Raw genomic sequence first — 21,198 nt, forward strand, 5'->3', positions numbered from 1 at the left:
TGTTCAAGAGTGCATCCTAATTTTTATCCTCCTGCAATGACTTCATGAATAGATTTATTTACTGTTGTGTTTTCAAATTATGCTAATTGGACCTTTGGAAAACGTATCAAAGTAAATTGGTTAGACAGTGAAAAAAAGAAGTACCCTTTTCCATTCTATTTTGTACTTTCGATTTCGATTCGGGTGAATATTCGATTAATTAGTACGTTCGCGAAGTTGTATTTCCAAACACTACATATTCGGTACCCAACAGCAATTTGCTTGTCTCGTGGTACAGTCATTTACCTGTAGACCTTATCCTAGACTCTTAATATAAATTAAATTGATGATTAAATACATAATGCGCTTGATAATGAACTTCTATTTAAATAAGTATTTTCTACAAGTTGAAAACGATTTATATTTTTCGAAATAAACGTAAAATAATTTGAAGTAGTATTCTGAAGAACAGATAAACTATCGCAAGTCTAAATAAATTCTATCATTTTCGCTTTTGAAGCGATACACCTACAATTCAAGGGAAGTATTATATTCCGGTCATGATTATTCGCATGCTTAATAAAATTTAGGCGCTTATAGAAATTACTTTAAAAGCTAGCACTGATAATTACATATTTCGGTGTATAGCACGTTTCGAGATGAACTGAATATTTTTTTAATGAATTCGTAGAAAAATTACTCCGAAAAATCCAATTCCCTGGAATTATGCAGCAGTCGACAGGTGCAATATCGCTCTTCATATTTAACCTCCGTATACTTTGCAGCGTTGCCACTACCTCCGCAGCATAATGGCTGCTCGCTCTGCAGAAAACCGGAAGTATGTTCTTCAAACTTAAATACTGGCGCTAACACATCGGTAACCCCTTCTAAAATATATATATTTTGGGCATCGATGTCTATTCTATACTGTGCTAATTTTTCAAAGATATATTTCGGGCCAAATTTGAGATAAAAAATGTTTTACAAGGGAAGGTCATCATTCTCCCATTAAGACAATGTATTTCAAGATGGAAATCCGTCATTTTCAAATCCATAAATCTTTTTTAAATGGCCGATGAAATAGTAATATTTTTTCACTATTCGATAGAAAAAATAATGAGCAACAACATGTGTCAAAAAAAGGGGAGGTTTTCGGGCATGTTTGGTTCCTCCTTAAGAAATTAGTTGTTTTTGCAAAGCAAATTGTAGATAGGACCGCAACGCACTTTACCATACTTAAAGTTATAATTTCATCGTTGAGAGATAATTAACATGTGAAATAATGGTTTTTGCTTTGGCTTTAATTTAACAAAATAATAATTGTTTCTGTTACAAGTTGGTACAACTCAAATTTGATGCATGGTGGCGATGATATAGCCGTCTGAAGCTGTAGCTTATGAAGCCGCGGACAGCGGCAATCTGAGGAGCGCTCTTTTTCATAGTGGCTTATGCCAACTGGCGTATTCCCAGGCACCTGTTATTTCATCCATAATAAAATATACGTATTGAAAATGACATGGAGTGTAGTAATCATGGTCGGTAGTTGGGTTATACATATATTTAAGTGAGCAAAATTACCATTTTTTGTTTAATTTTATCATGGATATATTGCATTTCCACCACGACAAGCCTGAAAGAATTTCTACCTGTTACTATCACTAATAGAAGAGGGAAAGGTCTTCCTAGAACCCCATACCGGTCGAATACATTATGAAGTTCATTTCTGGATACATGCTTGATTTCGGGGTGTCTGTGCGCCGGGGTGTCGAACGCTTATATTACGTCGCCCCGATTGACGGCTGCCTGTCTCCGCTCGTCTCCCTTGCGAGCAATCTTCATCCACATTGGTGTTTTGCGTAATGGGCCGTGGCGTGAGACCCCGCTACCGCCGAGAGAGGCATCTCACCGCGGGGACGCGAACCAACAAGTATTATTCGCGAGGCCATTGTTGTCGGCGTACGCTTGTTTATCACGTCGGATGCCGGTCAGCGTCACTCTGCGTCAGAGTCCTCTATATTGCCTCACAATAACTACGAAGTGGTGTCGTTGCAGCTCACCATCGGCACATCACTAATCGTATTAATGCATACGCGAGTTAGTGTGGAGTGTATTTTCAAATTTTCAAATGATATTTAAGATAAATGAACAATTCGTCAGCAATTATGATATATAATATATTCATAAATGAGTTTTTCCGACGTTTCCATAGTTATCACGCTTCAAATGTTTGTAGGGTCAGCAAAATATCTAAACTCATCTTGATTGTACGACGATTTTCGTACGTTTGATAAACCTTAAGAAATATTATATCTGCCTATTCCCCCGTAGTGTTACATGGGGACGTATAGCCCAATAATTGCGGACAACGGCTTTCCCAAATGTCGAATCATGTTTGACGATTCGATTTGGTGACAAAGTAGTGTTGAGAGTGGCCTTGCAGAGGACTCTGCCCTGGCTCCATGTCAGTGATTCATTTCGCTCTTTAAAATAGGGAAGTTCACCCCGGACAGGCGAAGGGGGGGAGCTTCAATCCCCCCCGGAGTTTTTTCCTTGTGTTGATTACCCCAATACATCAGCTGTGGAGACCACTATCCCGGGTCCTTTGACACGTCTAATTTCCTCCCATTTAGGTAGTTAGATATATTTCATAATTCCTGCAAGTAACGGGCGATGAATTTAATTCCCAGCGCTACTAATATGAAATATTAAGCTGATTCAATAGAATGAGTGCGAAAAATAGCAGCATGCCCCTCCAACTCCCTCCGTAGAAATCTGGCAACGTGCATGACTGAGGCCCGAAATCCCAAACCATTCAAAGCATTTGGTCGTTGAATGGAAAGCCACCACTAAAACAAAACCCTCTCCATTTTGAAATTCTCTCCACCATCTTTTAGTGAGCTGCTGACATTGGTGTAAACAGCAGCAAACCACGCGAGAACCATGCGCGAGGCAGAGGAGCGGCAACGTGCGAATGACCTAATGACGTCATCAACTTATCTAAAAAGGGTTACGGCAGGTGATTTTTCGTGAAGTTTCGTGAATGGCGGGGGATGGAAAAACGAAAAAAAAACGGCTCCCATTACTATTATTCAAACTGAATCACCATCAACAATTTTAGATTATTTGTGCAACCATTGCTCATACATCGGTGATTTGTTTTATTAGTAAAAAGAATATGCGCTAATCGAAATGTGTCAGCTAAGACGGCTGTCAAGACAAATATGCAAAGAGCATGTTTATAAACCGAGATTTTATGCAGACGAACTGCTTGGAAACTTCTACTGGCTTTTATAATCACCATTGATTTTGTTCTTAGCTGTTCATATATTCGAAATATAGAGACGAAAAAACTTGCTGGTGACTTTGTCGGTAGTTTATAGGTCGAAAGTACATCACTTTAATTGTTATGTTTAAGTTGCTGTTCATCGTTATTCTTTCATAGATACTTCTACATGATACAATAGAAAGTTTGTAGGCGATTTTTATCACTAGAATAGTCAACAAGAGAATGTTGATAGTTTCCAATGTTATGAAAGGGAAACTCAAACCACTCATCATGGAAGTACTCAACATACCTAGATCGGAATGAATGCGAATTAGCTGAATTACTAACTTCATCATAGACCTTTGCCGTTCTTTGAACGGAGGGAGAAAGTCGCCCGTGAGATAGAAAGTCACTACAGTTGACGACGCCATCCAAAAGTAAACGGTATCATAGTTTTCAATTTATGAGCCGTGTTCCAGATCCTGACTCAACCTGTAGTCCTCAATCCACCTCGGTGATTCAGATCTCAGACTCAAGTTAAGGTTGAGTTTGGAGGTCGCATTTTAAAATCTAACTTAAACACAACCCTCTTGGCCTTCAGAAATCGTGGTAACATCCAATCGTAAAAATTACAAATAACACATTCTCTTAAACTATACGTACACAGGGTCTTCTATTTGTAAATAAAAACTAGCGCTACTGATGTACGGGGTCGATATCAATTTTACATTTTTGATTTCACTGACTTTTCCATAATTATAATCTATAATAAATCTCTCAAATTTCAATATTTTGTGCACAATGTGTGGAATATCGTGAACTAATTATGTCTTTGTATTTTTGAGTAACTGCTTGAAGAATTCAAGCGTTTTCCTCGTGTCATTTGTTCAGTTTGCAGTGGATGGAAAGCGCCATCTGAGGTGTGTTTATTTTTCGTCTTCCACAGTTTCAAAAGAGCCGTTTGTAGTTGAAATAATATGCCCCTCGCCAACACTCCTCGTCTAAATGCGTCTAGCGGTTATCTTAGGCTCTCATTTATTTATACATGTGTCTCTCAAGTGTTCCGCGGCCATTTTCTTTCATCTGGCGTGGACGTTCCGTGCTTGCCGTGGCAGCTTTAAACCCGGCGTGCGCCATTGTGTCCCATTAAAAAAATATTATTTCCCTTATTCCGCCGTTGTGTGTCGGATGTGACTGCTAAGAGTGCGAATACTCTCCTCTCGACTTGTTGACGATTTGAAACTCATTTTAAACTTACGCCAATTGTCTTGAAAATACAAGTGTAAGCAGATTAAAATATCGTCAATACTTGTCTGTATATCTCTAAGTAAAAAATAATCCATATGAGAAAATTGGTGGGGTTGTGTAATCGCGTTGTTGTCTTGTGGAATTTAGCTATGAAGCTTTTCGATTCATTCTTGCTCGCTCTGGTTGTTATAAAATTCTCTTTGGATAGTTTCCTAAATCAATCTGGAGAGTTGAAATATGCACTAATTATTTTCTTGCAATGGATGAGGTCTTAATGTGATGTTGAATGGAATATATTAAGAAAGCGTAACGATAAACCGCAACGGGTGACTCCGTAAAAAGTTATCACCGTGGCTAGTTCCGGTATACTTAAATAAGGGTGAATGATTTAAAAGTACAGTGGAGTCACACGAATCCTAACTGATTGCGACCGCAACTTTTTGGATTACTTTTTTTGTTCGGAATAGCCGAAGTAATAGTAAAAAAAACCGGTTTGAAACGGAAGAATGAACCACAGGGGTACACACTACACAGTGCATAAGAACCGCGTGAATGAACAATACTCTTCTCACGGTACCCCTAAATTCCCCATTGAGTAGACCCTAGTATAAGAATTTCATATTGAGTTTAATGTCACATATTTTTATTTCTATTTCTCTCGTATTAACCTTTAAGAAGTGCAAAAACCAGTCGCGAAAAATATTGAGTTATTGTGGAAAAGAATCTAAAGTAGTCTGAAGTTTTCAATCAGATACGTTCTCTCTAGAAAGTATAATAAATGATGAGAAACCATTTCCTGAAGGTATGAGTAGTTATAGATTATCTGGTTTTGAATGCCAATTTTAGTCACTGTCTCGTGTCAAAACGTTCGTGTATACGATATGCCTTTACTCAATCTTATCGTACGATTATTTGTGAATAAAAGCGAAGTCTGACACGTGGCGGCCAAATACCAAATCTTTGGAATAACGATTGCTTGAATCGCGTATAAAGCTGTTTGAGCCAATACTTTTTTCGTGATTTATTGACAGTGCATAAAAGTTTTTGGAAACATTTCATCAATGATTAGTGAGATAGTTTCTAATAAATTTGTACAAAAACATTGCGTAGAAGCTGTCTTTTGAAATTGCGTTTAATTAATGCCGTTTTGATTAAAATCATAACTAGACAAAGAGATGTGGGACTATCAAAAGCGAGCTAAAATGAGGTCAAGGCTTACGTTCTCAAATGGAAATAATTTTAGGAATAGACTCCTGAAGTAGGTACATAGTAGATTGCTTTATAGTATCCTGCTGGGAATGAGCCTTTTACCAATTTACGTCAATGTCTGGAGCGAAATGAGGGCTCGTATTTGCTCAATCTGCTGGCGATTGGATGTGAGCATCACACATTTCTTATCAGATACCACGCAAAATATAGTACCAACAAAACCCGAAGTGCTGAACCTACTCCCGTAAAACCGTACCGGAAATAAAACCGTAATTGGTGTACGTTTGTTATAGGTAGGCACCATCACAAAGCCTTTTTTCAAGTACTTACGAGTACATAGTAAGGAGAAACGGTTGCCTGAATGATTAAGTCACTCAAAGTGATTTCGAAATTTTTTCGATTTTTTTAAAGTGACCATACACTGTATGGCATACAGGTCATTGGAAATTTGTGAATTAAATGAAAACTCAGTGGATTGATTCGTAGGTGAGTTTTAAATGTGAGGCTAGAGCTCTCCCGAATTAAGCCGCAGGCATGCGAACTTATTTTCCTACTCCGCACATCAAGGATTTTGCTTGGGAGTGTTGGAGGTTCCACCCGGGATTTGGACCGGGGACCTTCCAATCATCATCCACGCGCTCTCCGCCCTAGACTATCCCGATCCCATGATTCATATATTAAATACTATTATAAAATCCTCTGCGTGCTTACACTGAGGGTAACACGATTTCGGATACCTGATTCTAATCGTAGAAGTCGTCTTTGGAAAGCGCTGTCGTTTTGAAACCCGCGCCGTTTATGAGTCAAGTGTGCGGCAGACAAAGCAATTAATCAAATAACGGCTCTGGGCGATTACCATGCGAACGTGAGCGAGTTAATTGGGGGGACTCTGCAAAGGAGTGAACATTATGTGGTGATCTCAGGTCGCTTCCGAGAAATTCCTGCGCTGTGGGCGAATATTTACGCCTGGGAATTGACACCGTGCAGAGAAACGCGTTGAAATTTCACCGCCTATTAGTCGTCAGTTGCTATTCGTCCAAGTCACCCGCCATCACTTTGCTGTTTCTCCGGATTACCAATTCCATGCCTTGTAATTTATATATTCTGCGGCATAGGTCGGTATTTATCGTTTTTGTGGAAGCCTACGCCAAACTACCCCTGGATTTTTGTTCACTCTGTTTAACTCTTTTTGAAGTAATTATTATCTGAGTCAGCGCTTCGATTTAAATATAAAGCCAATGGTTACACTTTTCTGATTGATTAACGAAGCGGCGAAAAAGATTTCAAGCCATATGCATGGAAATAGCTCTATCTTCGTGGCCGTTTAGTTCTAGCTCTGGCGATTTCAGGAGAAGAAACAGAGGTAATATCTTTTCTGAAAAAAGGCTTTCAAGTGCAGGAAATACTATAAATGTGTAAATTTTAATCCATTTATGAGATAGGTATCGTGATTTCTCGTACTTCAATGTTTTTTGGTTGAGCCTTCTTCGGGGTATCTGCAGGTATTTACAGGCTCAGGCAGCTATTTTTATATTAAGATCACTCAACGAACTACACTTTAGGTGGTAGATTAAAATGTGCTTCCAATGTTGCGTATTTTTTAAAATGAAAATATCTAATAAATTACACCACTAATGTTGTATTAATTCCACAGGAGGGTAGCTGATACATACTGATATACTCAATATTAAAGTACTGACGGTTTTACTGATGCATTGCCTTATATCTAGATTTCAAAAGACGGTCAAAATCTTTTAAGGGCAATGTATTCTTTTATTTATCTGAGACTTTATTGATGAATGGTTAAAATATAAAAATCGATTAAAATATATTTCAACTTTGAAAAACAGACATCTTAGTACGCTATTGTTTTGAAGGTGCCTCATGTGAAACGCAGAGCTGTTCCCTCAGCAGCCCATCAATATATTCGTTATATATATGGGATATGGGAATTCGTTTTTCCCCCGAACAATAAAGGACTTTAATAAACGCTTGTCCCAACCTCGTTAGAGCACTTCTTTTTTTTATAGCTGTAAACGGCTGGTGTCCTAACACCCCCTGCCACACGCCTTTTAGGCGGCTTGCAGGGTATTATGTAGATGTAGATGTAGATGTAGATGAATACACATTTCGTAACCTCGGCTCGCACTGATTGACGTTTTTATGAGTTCAGAATTCAACCCTTTTTGTAGTACTTAAACCTGTAGGTGTTCCTCAAGGTCTTATTTCGGCAATTTCTCCCTCCATGTCATTTCTCATTGAGTTTTATGACGCACCCTATCCATCACCTAGATTCTCTGGCGTTTGCTTCTCCACACTTCCCTTACTTCTCCGATTCTTCCATAGACTCTCCACTTTCTCCCCCATTTGATCTCCAGCACCCGCTACGCCGGGAGCCTTCTAAAAGTAGTGTCAAACAGTATCAGCAAAAAGTTTTTCTCAATTTTTGTGTACACATTTTTGAAGGAATTCTGCGTGGAAATATTTGAGGTCCTCAAAAAACCTTATCAGTAAACTTAATAACATGTTTTACCAAAACATCTGAAGTTATAAAGGATTTAATATTGTTTCAAACAAATCCAAGCCGGTCCAGAATATAGTGAAAAAATGTACAGAATAATTGTATTAAACTGATATAATATTCCAAATTAATTAATACAGTCATATATTTGGGGATTTTTCCATAAAATCGACAATATGTTGGAGCCGGGCGTTTTGCGTTTGACAGGTCCACGTCTTACGGGCTATACATGTCAGCACAATAATTTCAGAGTTAGCAAATATTGTAGGCAATACTCTCTAGAATACAAGTACCTCTTATGAAAATTCTTTGTTTGGAGTAGAAAATTTGGCTTTCAGGGTACTTATTTCTATTTGGAACCGCTGTGCGCCACGTCCTCTTTTCTTCTAACCATAAATGTCAGGGTTAACCATTTTAACGGATTAAGATTCGTAGTGATAACGTTCATTGGGCAATCGAAGCTGTACGGATGACCTATATTAACGTTCTTAGCCCCTGGTGACTTTTCAGCCGAGCGAAATCTTAATTCCCTATTGTAGACTTTCAATTCCCTAACGTAGACTTCTCTTCACTTACTTGAAATTTCTGGATCACCAGGGATCTTAAGACAACTACTTATGTACCTTTTAGATGTGTTCACCACCGTAGGATTGAGGTTTTCGTAACTCCCAGATATTTGACTTAATCTGACACATTTAGGTTAACTCCATCAACACTTACATGGGGATAGTTTGACGTCATACGTAAGATCTGGGGCCTGACTCTGGCTATAGCCAACGCCATTAGTCGAAAAGATTGGCGAACGGTGACTGAATTCGTATCCTCGTTTCCGCTAGCTATTTCGCCAGGAAAGCTTCGCTTTGTCCCTCTGGCGACGAATAAGTTATCCTCGTTCTGTATGGCGAGCATGTAGTGAATGTAAACATTCGCCAAGAGTGACTTTCGCTAGCGAAGATAGTGAAGTCGCTCTAGCGGCGAAAGAATTGACGAGAGACCGACTCGTGATTCAATTCCAGCGATACACCATTACTATGTTATATTTTTGATCCCAATGAGTTTAATTGCTATAATGATGCTTGGAATACAACCTGTGTGTTTTTTACTCGTCTTGTCGTTCTAAGTAATTCAATAGATGGATTTAAAAGTGAGTTTGCATTTGAATGAACCGCGAGCTTTTGTCTGGCAAGCGTATTGTGTTATCGTGGGAGTGCTGTTATTCTGAGCATATAAATATGTTGGATGGCCTGAGAAAACTTGTTGTTTCGGTATTTATGCTCGTTAACGCTCAAGCGGAAACAATAGGAAAGAGACTGACCGAAGTTTTGTCATATAAGAGCTTGTCGAATAGTAGATGAAGTAGTGATGTAGTGGATAGCACGGCTATCTACCAACCTTAAAGTTATAAGGTCAATTCCTGCCATAATAACTTCTTTTTCTTTCCACCACAAGAAAAAGGTTTGCATACTATGCTTTTCATCTTCAGAAGCAAGTCACTTGAAGTTTCAAAATATTTGTACAGGAAAATCTTTCATCATTTGTTCAGCTCTTATAAAGACTCACTGAATTTCACTATTACGCTTTAGATTTATGCCACAGTATTTCGCCAAGAGAACGAAGTTACCTGAACTGAATCGTTAGGCGGGGCGAAAAGAACGAGAATAATCGCGGAGAAAATGTTCGCTTCGTTTCAAGTTGCCGTGGCAAAGCGAATACCCGGGCGAAAGGAGAACGAGAATCACCGCCACGTTTCCCGTTCACCGTTCCCCACGCTTGGCTTCAAGCATGAAATTGGCTAAGATCCGTTGTGAGGATTTCAAAATCATTTTTTTACAAATTTTGCGATAGGCAGCGTCGACAGCAAATAAACGAATTTTACTTCTAACTCAAGAGCATATGTCCTTCATATGTAAAAAATCAACAAAAGGGGGCCAATCTCGCTTCCTTGCGGGACACTGCATTTCAATTTGGCTATGTTGGAACTTATACTGTCAAGAGATACTTTTTTCCTACGGTCACTCGGAATGTCGCGTACTTACCCAATTTAATGTTTGTCATTAATCCCGTAATCCTCAATTTTGAGAGTCAATTAAAAGGCGTGAAAAGCGATACTATAAATTTAGCTTCTTCGGGACTGACTGCTTGGGACCCGCTCTACGCAGTCCCACTGATAAGGACATTGGTAGTGGAAACCCTGGAGTAGGAGTGGTACTTACCTGTGCGTATTCAATGGGAAGCTCCTTGGTGACGTTCAGGTAGTCGTCTGCAGAGGGCGGTGGGGGAGGCTGTGGTTGCGCCCGGGGGCCCTGGGACGAAGGGGGGCCCTCGGAGAAGAGGGCCTCGTCGACGGTGGCCGCGGTGGCGTTTCCGCCCCCGCCTCCCTTGTCCAGAGGGGCAGGGGAGGCGTCGCCCCCGCCCGCGGAGGCCGCTTCGGCCGCCGCCGCCGCCGAGTTCGTCGGGGGCGGCGGTGGTTCTCGGTGGATCACGTGACCCCTGCCCCCGCCCGCCCCCTCTCCGCCGCTCTCCATGGCCTCCCCCCAGCTGGACAGCAGCAGCAGGTAGTGGCCCGCTACAGACATCCCACGGGCCGGGCTGATCGCCAGCAGAAGCACCAACAGCAGCGGCAATAGTCCTGCAATGCCAAGAGAAACACAGTCAGCCTCTACGGATCGTTTGCATGAATTGCCAAGAGAACACATTGCCCTGGAGCGGGTATCGAATCACGGACCTTTGGCTTTCCGTCGCCACCCACGCGGCAGGATTGAAATATTGCAGACGACCGCGATGCGCGTATTTAGCGTAAGTTTGTGGCTCTCAACCTGCCGTGGCTTCATTGAAGTCCTTTCTCCCTCGGATTGCCATCTTGGGTGGACCGCAAGTCATCTAGTACCATTAGATTGCGCCGTGGCCCAAAAGGCCAAAGGTCCGTAATTCGATTTTCTGTTTTGGGGATTTTTTCTCCTGCGATCCATCGGAAGTTTGCCACCATTCACGTGGAAGGATCTTATTGTTATATCTCGTCGTATCTTAATTATAAATTTGATATACTTACTGGCTTAAGTTATAGGGTTTACCTATTTTTCAACTGAATGCGAAAGGAGAATTGAGCCCTGCGGCCTAAAAGATGCCAAATAAAATGATAGAAGCCTTTTCCTTCAGTTCGTTGAAGAGGGCCGATTGGTGAACCGAAATACTTGTACGATCTGTTCCTCGTCCCTTTCTGACCATAGACTACGCTCTTCTTAGAGATAAGTTCTCTTGAAGTGTTGAAGTCATCCGTGGGTGAGTGAATCTATGCGTGACTTTTTCCGAGTGCTTTTGCTGGGTCCCTGGAGTCCTCACAAAAGTTCGTTGTTTGGTTGTATATCACATCTACATGACATCCGGCGAGCCACCTCGACGATGCTTCCCACGGTTTGGCGTACTACCAGCATGCAGCATGCAAGGCAATACCCACAGGCACACCACACAAAAATATTACGCATAGTAGGAAATAGAAAAAATATGTGCTCATTCATCCGAAGGCAAAACTTGCCAATGCTTAGTAATTACTATGTAGTAAATCCATGCAAGATTAGAACAATGGTAAAATGTAAACATTTTTCAATCTTCCAAGCGATTGGCGCCACTAATTTTATTTACCGAGACACCGATGTTATCCTTGTTAGTACGAGTAAAGAATGGCATTTCAAATATCTCTTTTTTGCAATCTATTTCCTCTATTTTATTTTCGTCACCACGCCAACCATAATACGGCGGTAAGCCAACCATATTTTTTACGTCGTCTAGGAAAAACTTTTCTCCGAATTAATTGCTCGTTAAAATAGAGGGTGATAGAAAAAAGCGGAGGTCATTTTCGGATTCAGCGACAAAAAACTAGCCAGAAACACACTACATTGTAGCCGGGCATTTTTTGAACTTTTTTTGCAGAACAGTGCAATCGTAGCTTACTGTGTTCTACTTCACCAATGTCGTTTATATGAAGAAGAAATAGGACATGGACCTATGACACTACCCTGAGGGACACCAGAAGTGACTCTAACCTCGTTGGAGACTGCACCATTTAATACTACTCTTTGCACACGGTCGCTCAAAAGTTCTCTTGACCAGGAAATGACATCTTTATTTAGGCCGTAAGATTTCAGTTTTATTATTAACTTTCTGTGGGGTACTTTATCAAATGCTTTTTTGAAATCAAGAAAAATTGGGTCGGAATGTTGTCCTCTCCGAAGATTAAAATATCGTGGGCGAAAAGCGCTAACTAGGTTTCGCATGATCTACCATGAATTCATGTTCTCATTATGAAGTTTTCATCATCAAATTTTGCGCGTCTAGATGTTTCATAATTGAGCTGACTGCGATGTATTCAAGGCCTTTGCATGAGATGGACATCAAAGGTATCGGTCTGTAATTTATTTATTATTTATATGGCTGCTCCTTGTCTTCACTTTTGAATATTGGCGTTACATTAGCGATTTTCCAGTCATTAGGTACTTTTCAGCTTAAGGTTGGAAGGTGATATTTGGTGGGACTTGTTGACAGGAAACATAATGAAAATACACTTTTGTATGTTCCACAATAGTTTTTAATACCGACCCAGGTTTCGGCAGTACACACTGTCATTATCAAGGTGAATATACAAAAATTTTGCGAGCTTATATATACCTTAGGGAGAGGGGGGTTAAGACAGGGAGGAGGTGGTGATGGTGGGAGGGGAAAGCTAACGAGGAATAGTTTCCTCAAGGTCAGTGGGTTTACTTGCTGAGTCCAGGAGAACAGATAATAAAGGGGAGGAGTGGGACCGCCTGCAGACGCATCAGACTCCTGTCACCACCACAGTACTCTCCTTCAGTTGAAAAAGACTCTCAAAGTGAAAAATCTTGTTTTAACCAAAGCAGACAAAGGTAATACCATTGTAATATTATCCAATGATGACTATTTATACAAAGTTCATACTTTCCTGACAAACAATAATTTTGAGCTAATGCCTAAAGATCCCACTAACGAATACCAAAAGAGTGTTAGAGAAAAACTTGCTCAATGCAGTAGCCTGATAAATTCTTCCGATAAGTGGAGATTTATAAATATGAATCCGTTACCCCCCAGACTCTATGGAATACCGAAAACCCATAAAGAAAATGTTCCTGTGCGACCAATAGTATCACATGTCACTGCCCCTACGCACAAACTTGCCACAAAATTAAGTATTATCTTAAGAGATTTATCTGGTTTTAAATCTAAAAGGAGTATCATCAATTCAGTTGACCTTACCAAGAAATTGTCTAATTTGACTGTTCCGTAGGGCAGATCGGAAAAATCGATTTTTTTCAAATCCATCTGGCCCATTGAAAAAAAGTTGTGGGACCGATCAAAAATGAGACCTGAAAATTTTGAGACCTCTAGGTGAACCCCTGACCCTCGCTCAAATGAGATTTAGGGGGGGAGGGTCCAATTTCGAAAAATATAATATTTTATGGTCATTCCCTATAGATTTTGCCGAGTTACTGTCCTTAAGGGCGAAAATTTCGTGCATTTTGACGTATCTGCCACCGTTTAGCCACAAAATTCCTTATTTGAGTCCGCGTCCGCGAAGAAAATATTCCAACGCCCACGCAGCTACGCGGATACAAGAGCGGCAGGCCAATCCCGTCCCCTCCCCGCTCGCTTCTCCCCCTCCCACGCCTCGAGTACAGCAAAATTCATCCTGCGTGTGCTGCTAGAAGGGAGTTCATCCTTGATAATATAAATCGGAAGATGGTGGAAGGTAAATTATGATGAGTAGTGAGACGACTTGTTTCTTATTTGGTGCCTCGTCGGCGTTAAACAAATCGATGTTACCAACTTTTAGAGAAGTGATGAAATATTTATAGATCCGAGAACGCAGGAAAGGAGCCTACGGTCTATGAAAAGGCCTCTTGAGTGGCTATAAAGGCGTGCGACCTATAGTGACGCGCTTCTCATCCATAACGTGTGACTAAATGGATTTAGCGGTACCACAGGAAGTACTAAAACTTACGGAAAATGGGAATATGCCAAAAGTAGGGTTTTATTGAAGTACAAAACTCAAACACTTTTAAAGGAACATTTGAAATTATGATATATTTTTGTGTGTTGTGAAAGAAGGAGCATAAAGTTCCCCCCAATGAAGAAGCATTTTGAGAGACAAGCGGACGAAACGAAAGATGATGGCTGCTGGATTGAATTTTAAAGAAACTCGACAACTGAGGAAAAAAGGGAATCATAGGAGAGCATTGAGTCAAAATCCTCAATTCTTGTATGGAAAAATAGTATCAAAAATTTTCTTCATCAGTTCATCTGAAGAAAATTAAACTGACGAGAAATCAGCCTATTTGTATCTCTGCTTTCATCATAAAATAAATATTAAGGGCTATAAACTCACATTGGAACTTTTTCGGGGAAAATGCGTCTACGAACTGTGAAAGAGGTATATGCAAGAACCAAGCAACAGCAATGATCATTCCCGCAACTTTAGCTGACGCAAAAGTCTTAACTTCGTAAGATACATCAAAGCCAGTGTACCCGAATTACTTACGTAGACAGAAAAAGATGCTAATTACTGTGAATACGAAAAGAGAGGTATCAAAGGGCTCCATTTTGATGAAATAAATGTGTAATTTTGACAAATACTTTTGTCTGATGAAAAAAGGTAAGAGGACTTTTCAATCCAAGTTTAAAAGGGAATGTGTGGCGTTAGTTGAAGAAACCGGGTCCCACCTTTGGGGGTTTGCCTCCCCCGTCGGAGTATTAGCAATAGTTATCAAATCTGCGATTCTCGATTCCTTTCCGAGTGAAAACTAGATACAAAAAATTAAAAAGGATTTGAATGCGATGGTACTAAGTGAATACCGCCCAAAAAGGAGGTATCATCCCTCTGCTACAAGCATTTTTCCAACATCCCTTGAAGTGTTGGTAAACTCTTCTCGGGATTCCCACCATGTTAATTTTTCCACAAGGGGCAAAGTTTCGACCTCGGGGCTCATCATCGGGGATACATTTTTTGAATCCCGAGAAGAGTTTATCCACATCTTTCGCCGGGAAAGCATAAAATCATATTTCATCTTTGCAGTGGTCTATTTGCTAATTGCACTAAGTTGGCTTTTTTTGACTAAGAATTTTCGACATAAACATTGGGAGGGCAATATAGGGATCCAATTGGCGTTGTTGGAAGGATGCATTTGGCGACCAATCTAAGATTATTTTAAACGCTGGATTTGAATATCATCGTAAAGGACTACGCGCTGATTATGTATTGGAGAGAGACATCCGGTTATATGTGACCTTAGCGCTGTGGAAATTCAAAAATCTATTGGTGAACGTTCAAATTTGAAGTTAAATATTCCATTTATTATACACCCGGACGAGAGATTCGTGAAGGAATTAACCAAAACTTTGTTGACAGCAGCGAAAGATGAGGAATGACACTGACATAAGAAATACAGACTGGAAAGCAGATAATTGAGTAATTCTTTCGTGATTGTTCCTCCACAGACGATGCTGAAACATAAAATATTAGTTAGACTTACGAAGAAAGACGCACTGGGTGTGAATTTTGGTGTATTTGGGTTGAGGCATGTATAAATATTTCATCACTTCTCTAAAAGTTGGTAACATCGTTTTGTTTAACGCCGACGAGGCGCCAAATAAGAAACAAGTCGTCTCACTACTCATCATAATTTACCTTCCACCATCTTCCGATTTATATTATCAAAGATGAACTCCCTCCTAGCAGCACACGCAGGATGAATTTTGCTGTACTCGAGGCGTGGGAGGGGGAGAAGCGAGCGGGGAGGGGACGGGATTGGCCTGCCGCTCTTGTATCCGCGTAGCTGCGTGGGCGTTGGAATATTTTCTTCGCGGACGCGGACTCAAATAAGGAATTTTGTGGCTAAACGGTGGCAGATACGTCAAAATGCACGAAATTTTTGCCCTTAAGGGCAGTAACTCGGCAAAATCTATAGGGAATGACCATAAAATATTATATTTTTCGAAATTGGACCCTCCCCCCCTAAATCTCATTTGAGCGAGGGTCAGGGGTTCACCTAGAGGTCTCAAAATTTTCAGGCCTTATTTTTGATCGGTCCCACAACTTTTTTTCAATGGGCCAGATGGATTTGAAAAAAAATCGATTTTTCCGATCCGCCCTACTGTTCCGCCTAATGGCAAACTGATATCCTTCGATGTCTCTAATCTGTTTACCTCTGTACCCGCTAAAGAAGCCACTCGCATTGTAGTGGATTTCGTTCAAGCCCGCTCCGGTGATACCAGACTATCTGTTGAACTGAACATGCTTTTAAATCTATGTATTTCACAAAACTATTTTATTTTTGACAACAAATTCTATAAATCAAATCATGGTTTGGCAATGGGATCACCAATTTCACCTGTATTAGCAGAGATTTTTATGGACTTCCTGGAAGATAATCTTTTTAAATCCAATGACGTGTTAATAAAAAATGTTAGTTACTGGTATCGTTATGTTGACGACATTTTATGCTTGTGGACAGGTAGTTTCCGACAACTAGACAGATTTTTAGACCTCTTGAATAGCCTTAATACACCGCTTGGTCGCCATTTCCATGTCAAATGAAAATTTAAAAAAAGAACTATCCACTATAAAGTTAATTGCTGTTCAAAACGGGCATGAATCTATTACCTACAATTGACAAAATCCTTAATAGGAAACTTAAAAAGCACGCAATGAAGACCGTCACAACCTTATCCTTAAAATCTCCTAATATTGATAGACCTGTAATATCTTGGGGGAAAATACCATTCCTTGGCCCCCTATCTTATCGGGTGACTGGTATGTTCCCGAAAGATAAAGTAAGATTATCATTTTATAATATGACAACTGTTGGAAATTTTTTATTTAATTCAAAACCAAAATTTATTGACAAGGACCAAAGCGGTGTGTATAAATTGTATTACAATATGCCTCATTGTAATTCTGTGTATATTGGTCAGACCGGACGTGCCATAAAAACTAGGGCAAATGAACATATGAAGTGTTGGGTAAGAGGCGATTCAACCTCTAACTTTGCTAAACATTTGTTAGACTGCAACCATAGCAGTGATTTCAATGTCAAGGTTCTCCACAATCTTTGTAAAGGTAAAAAGTTGGATTTTTTTGAGCAGTTCGAAATTTTAAGAGCATGTCGAAACAAAAATGTAAGGGTGGTTAACGACCTTTTGTACCCCTCCCACTCCTCTCCTTTATTATCCGTTCTCCTGGACTCGGCAAGTAAACCCACTGACCTTGAGGAAACTATTCCTTGTTAGCTTTTCCCCTCCCACCATCACCACCTCCTCCCTGTCTTAACCCCCCTCTCCCTAAGGTATATATAAGCTCGCAAAATTTTTGTATATTCACCTTGATAATGACAGAGTGTACTGCCGAAACCTGGGTTGGTATTAAAAACTCTTGTGGAACATACAAAAGTGTATCTTCATTATGATTAGGTACTTTGTGCTGCATCATGGATTTACTGAGTAATAACTGCAAGAAGGGGGCAATTTTTGAGGCTAGTTCTCTACACAAGCGATAAAATAGTAGATATTATCAATCGTTTCGATAAATCGAAAGTAATTTAGTCGATCGATCGATAACTATCCAAGACAGCTCTTTAAAAGCGACGATATTGACTAAGGCGTATCCTGGCGGCTGAACCTTGCAGCGATCCTCGTCAGCACGTGTGTGTGTGTGTGCGTGTGAAAGGAGGGAGTTGGAAGGTTAAGAAGAGAGAGAGAGAGAGAGGAAGGAATAAAAATGCGCCCGTCAAGAAGGAGGGGGAATGGTGGGTTGTTTACGCTGTTGCCTGGAGACTGCAATGATTCATCAAGGGGGAGAGGCTCAAAGGCTGGCCCGGAGGAGAGCTGCGAAAACATAGGATCAAGAGAAGGAATCAATTGGGCAGAAATGATGAAGACAAACGAGGCCCTGTTGGACATTGATAGGAGACGCAGAAAGGGGAGTTATAGGTTATGGTTATGCGCGGAGAGGGAGGTGATGGTCGAACGAGGAATGCAGTTAGGATAGAGATCTTCTTAAAGGGAGATTGGGGCTTAAAGAGAGATAGATAGATAAAGGGAGAGAGACACTAAATATAGGCGATACGGGATGATTTCCTTGAAAAATTATATGATAATTGTTGAGGAATTTACTACACACCTTCTCTTGCATGAATCAACGTGTCCTGACCGACAGACTGATTCACTCGCTCATTAACTCTCGGTCCAAACTGCTCAAGATACGACTCACTACTCGTAATATTGGAAAATTATGTTTTTTCGTAATTTATTTAACACTTTTAAAGGGTTTTAGTTGGATTGGAAGTAATTAATAGCATATATGTATCATAATATAATATAATTCAACCTTTTCTGCTGGATATAAGGAAAATTGTGGCGATATATCTGTACTACCTGTAAGGACATGCTGACGTGACTGATATACCAAATTTATTGTGTTTAGAGCGCATCGTAGCGTTACATATCAATATATCATTGACCTATAACGCAAAAATGCAAGGATGTATTATGATGGCACTTTGCTCTCTTATTAAAAGATTTTGCAATGCAACGTTCTTCGCGGACGGATCTTCGGAAGACGCGTTGGAATTTGGTCCACCGCAACTGCCCACGGAGAGGGTTCTAGAGGGTGGGTAGTATCGCACATCCAATTACTCACAGCATATTTTCTTATTTCTGATTTTCTCGCTAAGCTTTGTAACCAACGTAATAGTTAAAATTTGTGATAACCAACAACACCACTTGACGCATTTTTTGAGAGAAAATATCCCAAATTAATGCGTGACGTTCGAAGTTATTTGGCGACCTGCCCCAAAGGATCGCGAATCTGTAATTATGATGGAGGCACTGGTCTTTATATCATATAAAAAAATTAGAACTTCATGAATTTATATGTTAGATCATGTTCCATTCGATCGGCCTACTTGTAGAACTCTAAATAAAAATCCAGCCTTCATTCGACTCCAATGAGCAAAGGCAATGGCTCTCTGATTGGGGAAGACCAAGTATAAATGTCTGAGATGAATGTCCACAAATCACCTGGATACATGTCCAAGGTCATACAACTGATGAAAGCAGCAGAAGAGAAGTCGTGGGCGGAGGAATTCAAAATGTGGTGTTACAGCAGAATGTCGATGACAAATGGATGGAATGTGTGAGTGATGAGGAAGTCCTCGGGAGAGAAAGAGAGGAGAGAACCAAGAAGCAATGTCCCTTCTCAAAACCTTTTGAGTATGATGGGGCTGCGTATTCGGTCACATCAGGAGACATATTGGTCTGATGAAGACAATCTTCGAGGTATAAGCGGATGACAGGGACTGCAAAGGAAGAATTGGTTCGGAAGGCATCATTGGTGTAACGGTGAAGAGTGCTTTAGCATGGAAAGGTTTGTTGATAGGAGATTTGAGTGAGAGCTACTTCAAACCGAACCCATATGATTTTCCGCAGGAGCATGGCACTGTGTACACGCCTTCACATATTGCCTGCGGGATACGATCTTTTGGTCCAGGTACAATTTTTTGTATCTTGGTCACGCAGTTGAACCTTGTGACCACGTCATGCTTCCTTAGTATCCTAGCAATTGAATTTGATATTATCCTAACATATCCTAACATACTATCCTAACATAACATAGTATCCTAACATTGAATTCGTAAAAGCGAAGATAGTGGCAAAAGAGAGTCGGTACTACCCAAGGCAAATCAGGGAAGCAATTGAAATTCACAACACACAAAATATCAACAGGGACAACGGCTACCCAATCAACAACGTTTGGAAGAGAGTTCTGACCAATCAGCGCATAGGAGGAGATCGGCCAGTGCTATATAAGACGGCAAAAAATGAAAACTTCTCACCTTCGACCTGAAGACGGAAGCAGGATGGCTCCCGAAACTGTTGTCAACCATAAACGACAGACGCGGCTGGAGAACCCGAAAATTAGCAGTCATCGTGAACAACGCCGCGGAAACCTACGCACGAGTCATCTGCTATCAAGAAATTGCCGCTCTCATCCTAAGGAGAGGTTGAAAATTTGTCCTCGTTAGATACGTTTCAACATTTTTTAATCGCGGTGTATTTGCAACTTACACAATATTCTAATCCCGGGTATTTAAAATTTTAGTATTGCCCAAAGATTTTCCGTCAACGAGCATTTATTAGAGACACACTAATGTCTCATGTTTAGTGTATGAATCATATTATATATGATTCCGATATGAATCATATCTGCTATTCTTCTGAATTTCACCCTCGCTGACCATTGTCTCGCCCTTCTGTGAAAATCCCGTCGATGTAGCCGCGTGTCAAGTGGTCCCAGGATCGATGCCGGACTCACCGAAACTCGCCCTCTACTTGAATGCCTTTTACGGGACAACTTAAAGCGGCGTAACTCGGCATCGCGTGACCGTTGTTTCAAAGAGCTCAAATGTATTACATTTATGACCAATGGATATGCCTATCAATAGTTATGCGCGATAATGATGTAGTTTATCAGTGCTATATTTTTGGAAAATAGTAATTCTCTAAGTGATATTTTGCGACGCAGGTGAGCCATTGGTAATGTGTTGCCAGTGTCGTCGTGACATTAAGAAATAAATAATAAGTACGTATTTGTTGGCCAAAGTATATTACACATTCTCACATCTTACAGCGAAGTCTGAGCCCGGTGGTTGGAAGGAGGATCTTCGGGTCTTGTGAGGGCGCATACCGGCTAGGAACAGGGGATGATACGGGTCTTGCGAGGGCGCAGACCCATATGGCAAGAAGGGGTGCCTTGTCCTTTGGGTACCCCATATTTATATCAATACGGGGGTCCAACGGACAAATTGATAACAAGAGAGTGATGCGTCAGGGGGGGATGAGAGTGCAGGCGGACGCGATGACTTCACAGGAGTTCCGTTACTTCACTCCACCCACCCCCCGCGACACCAGT

The 21,198-nt window shown here is 40.6% G+C and overlaps 1 protein-coding gene across 1 annotated transcript in view; it reads right to left on the reverse strand.

The window, feature by feature from the left end:
• Positions 1–21,198, reverse strand: part of LOC124166779 (sex peptide receptor) — a 749,439-nt gene that overhangs the window by 120,682 nt on the left and 607,559 nt on the right. Inside the window, exon 5 of the mRNA XM_046544458.1 lies at positions 10,436–10,851. Within this exon, the coding sequence (XP_046400414.1) occupies positions 10,436–10,798 (363 nt within the window). The 5' untranslated portion in view covers positions 10,799–10,851. The remainder of the gene's footprint in view (positions 1–10,435; positions 10,852–21,198) is intronic.

Source organism: Ischnura elegans, chromosome 10 (assembly GCF_921293095.1).
Source record: "Ischnura elegans chromosome 10, ioIscEleg1.1, whole genome shotgun sequence".
NCBI lineage: Eukaryota > Metazoa > Arthropoda > Insecta > Odonata > Coenagrionidae > Ischnura > Ischnura elegans.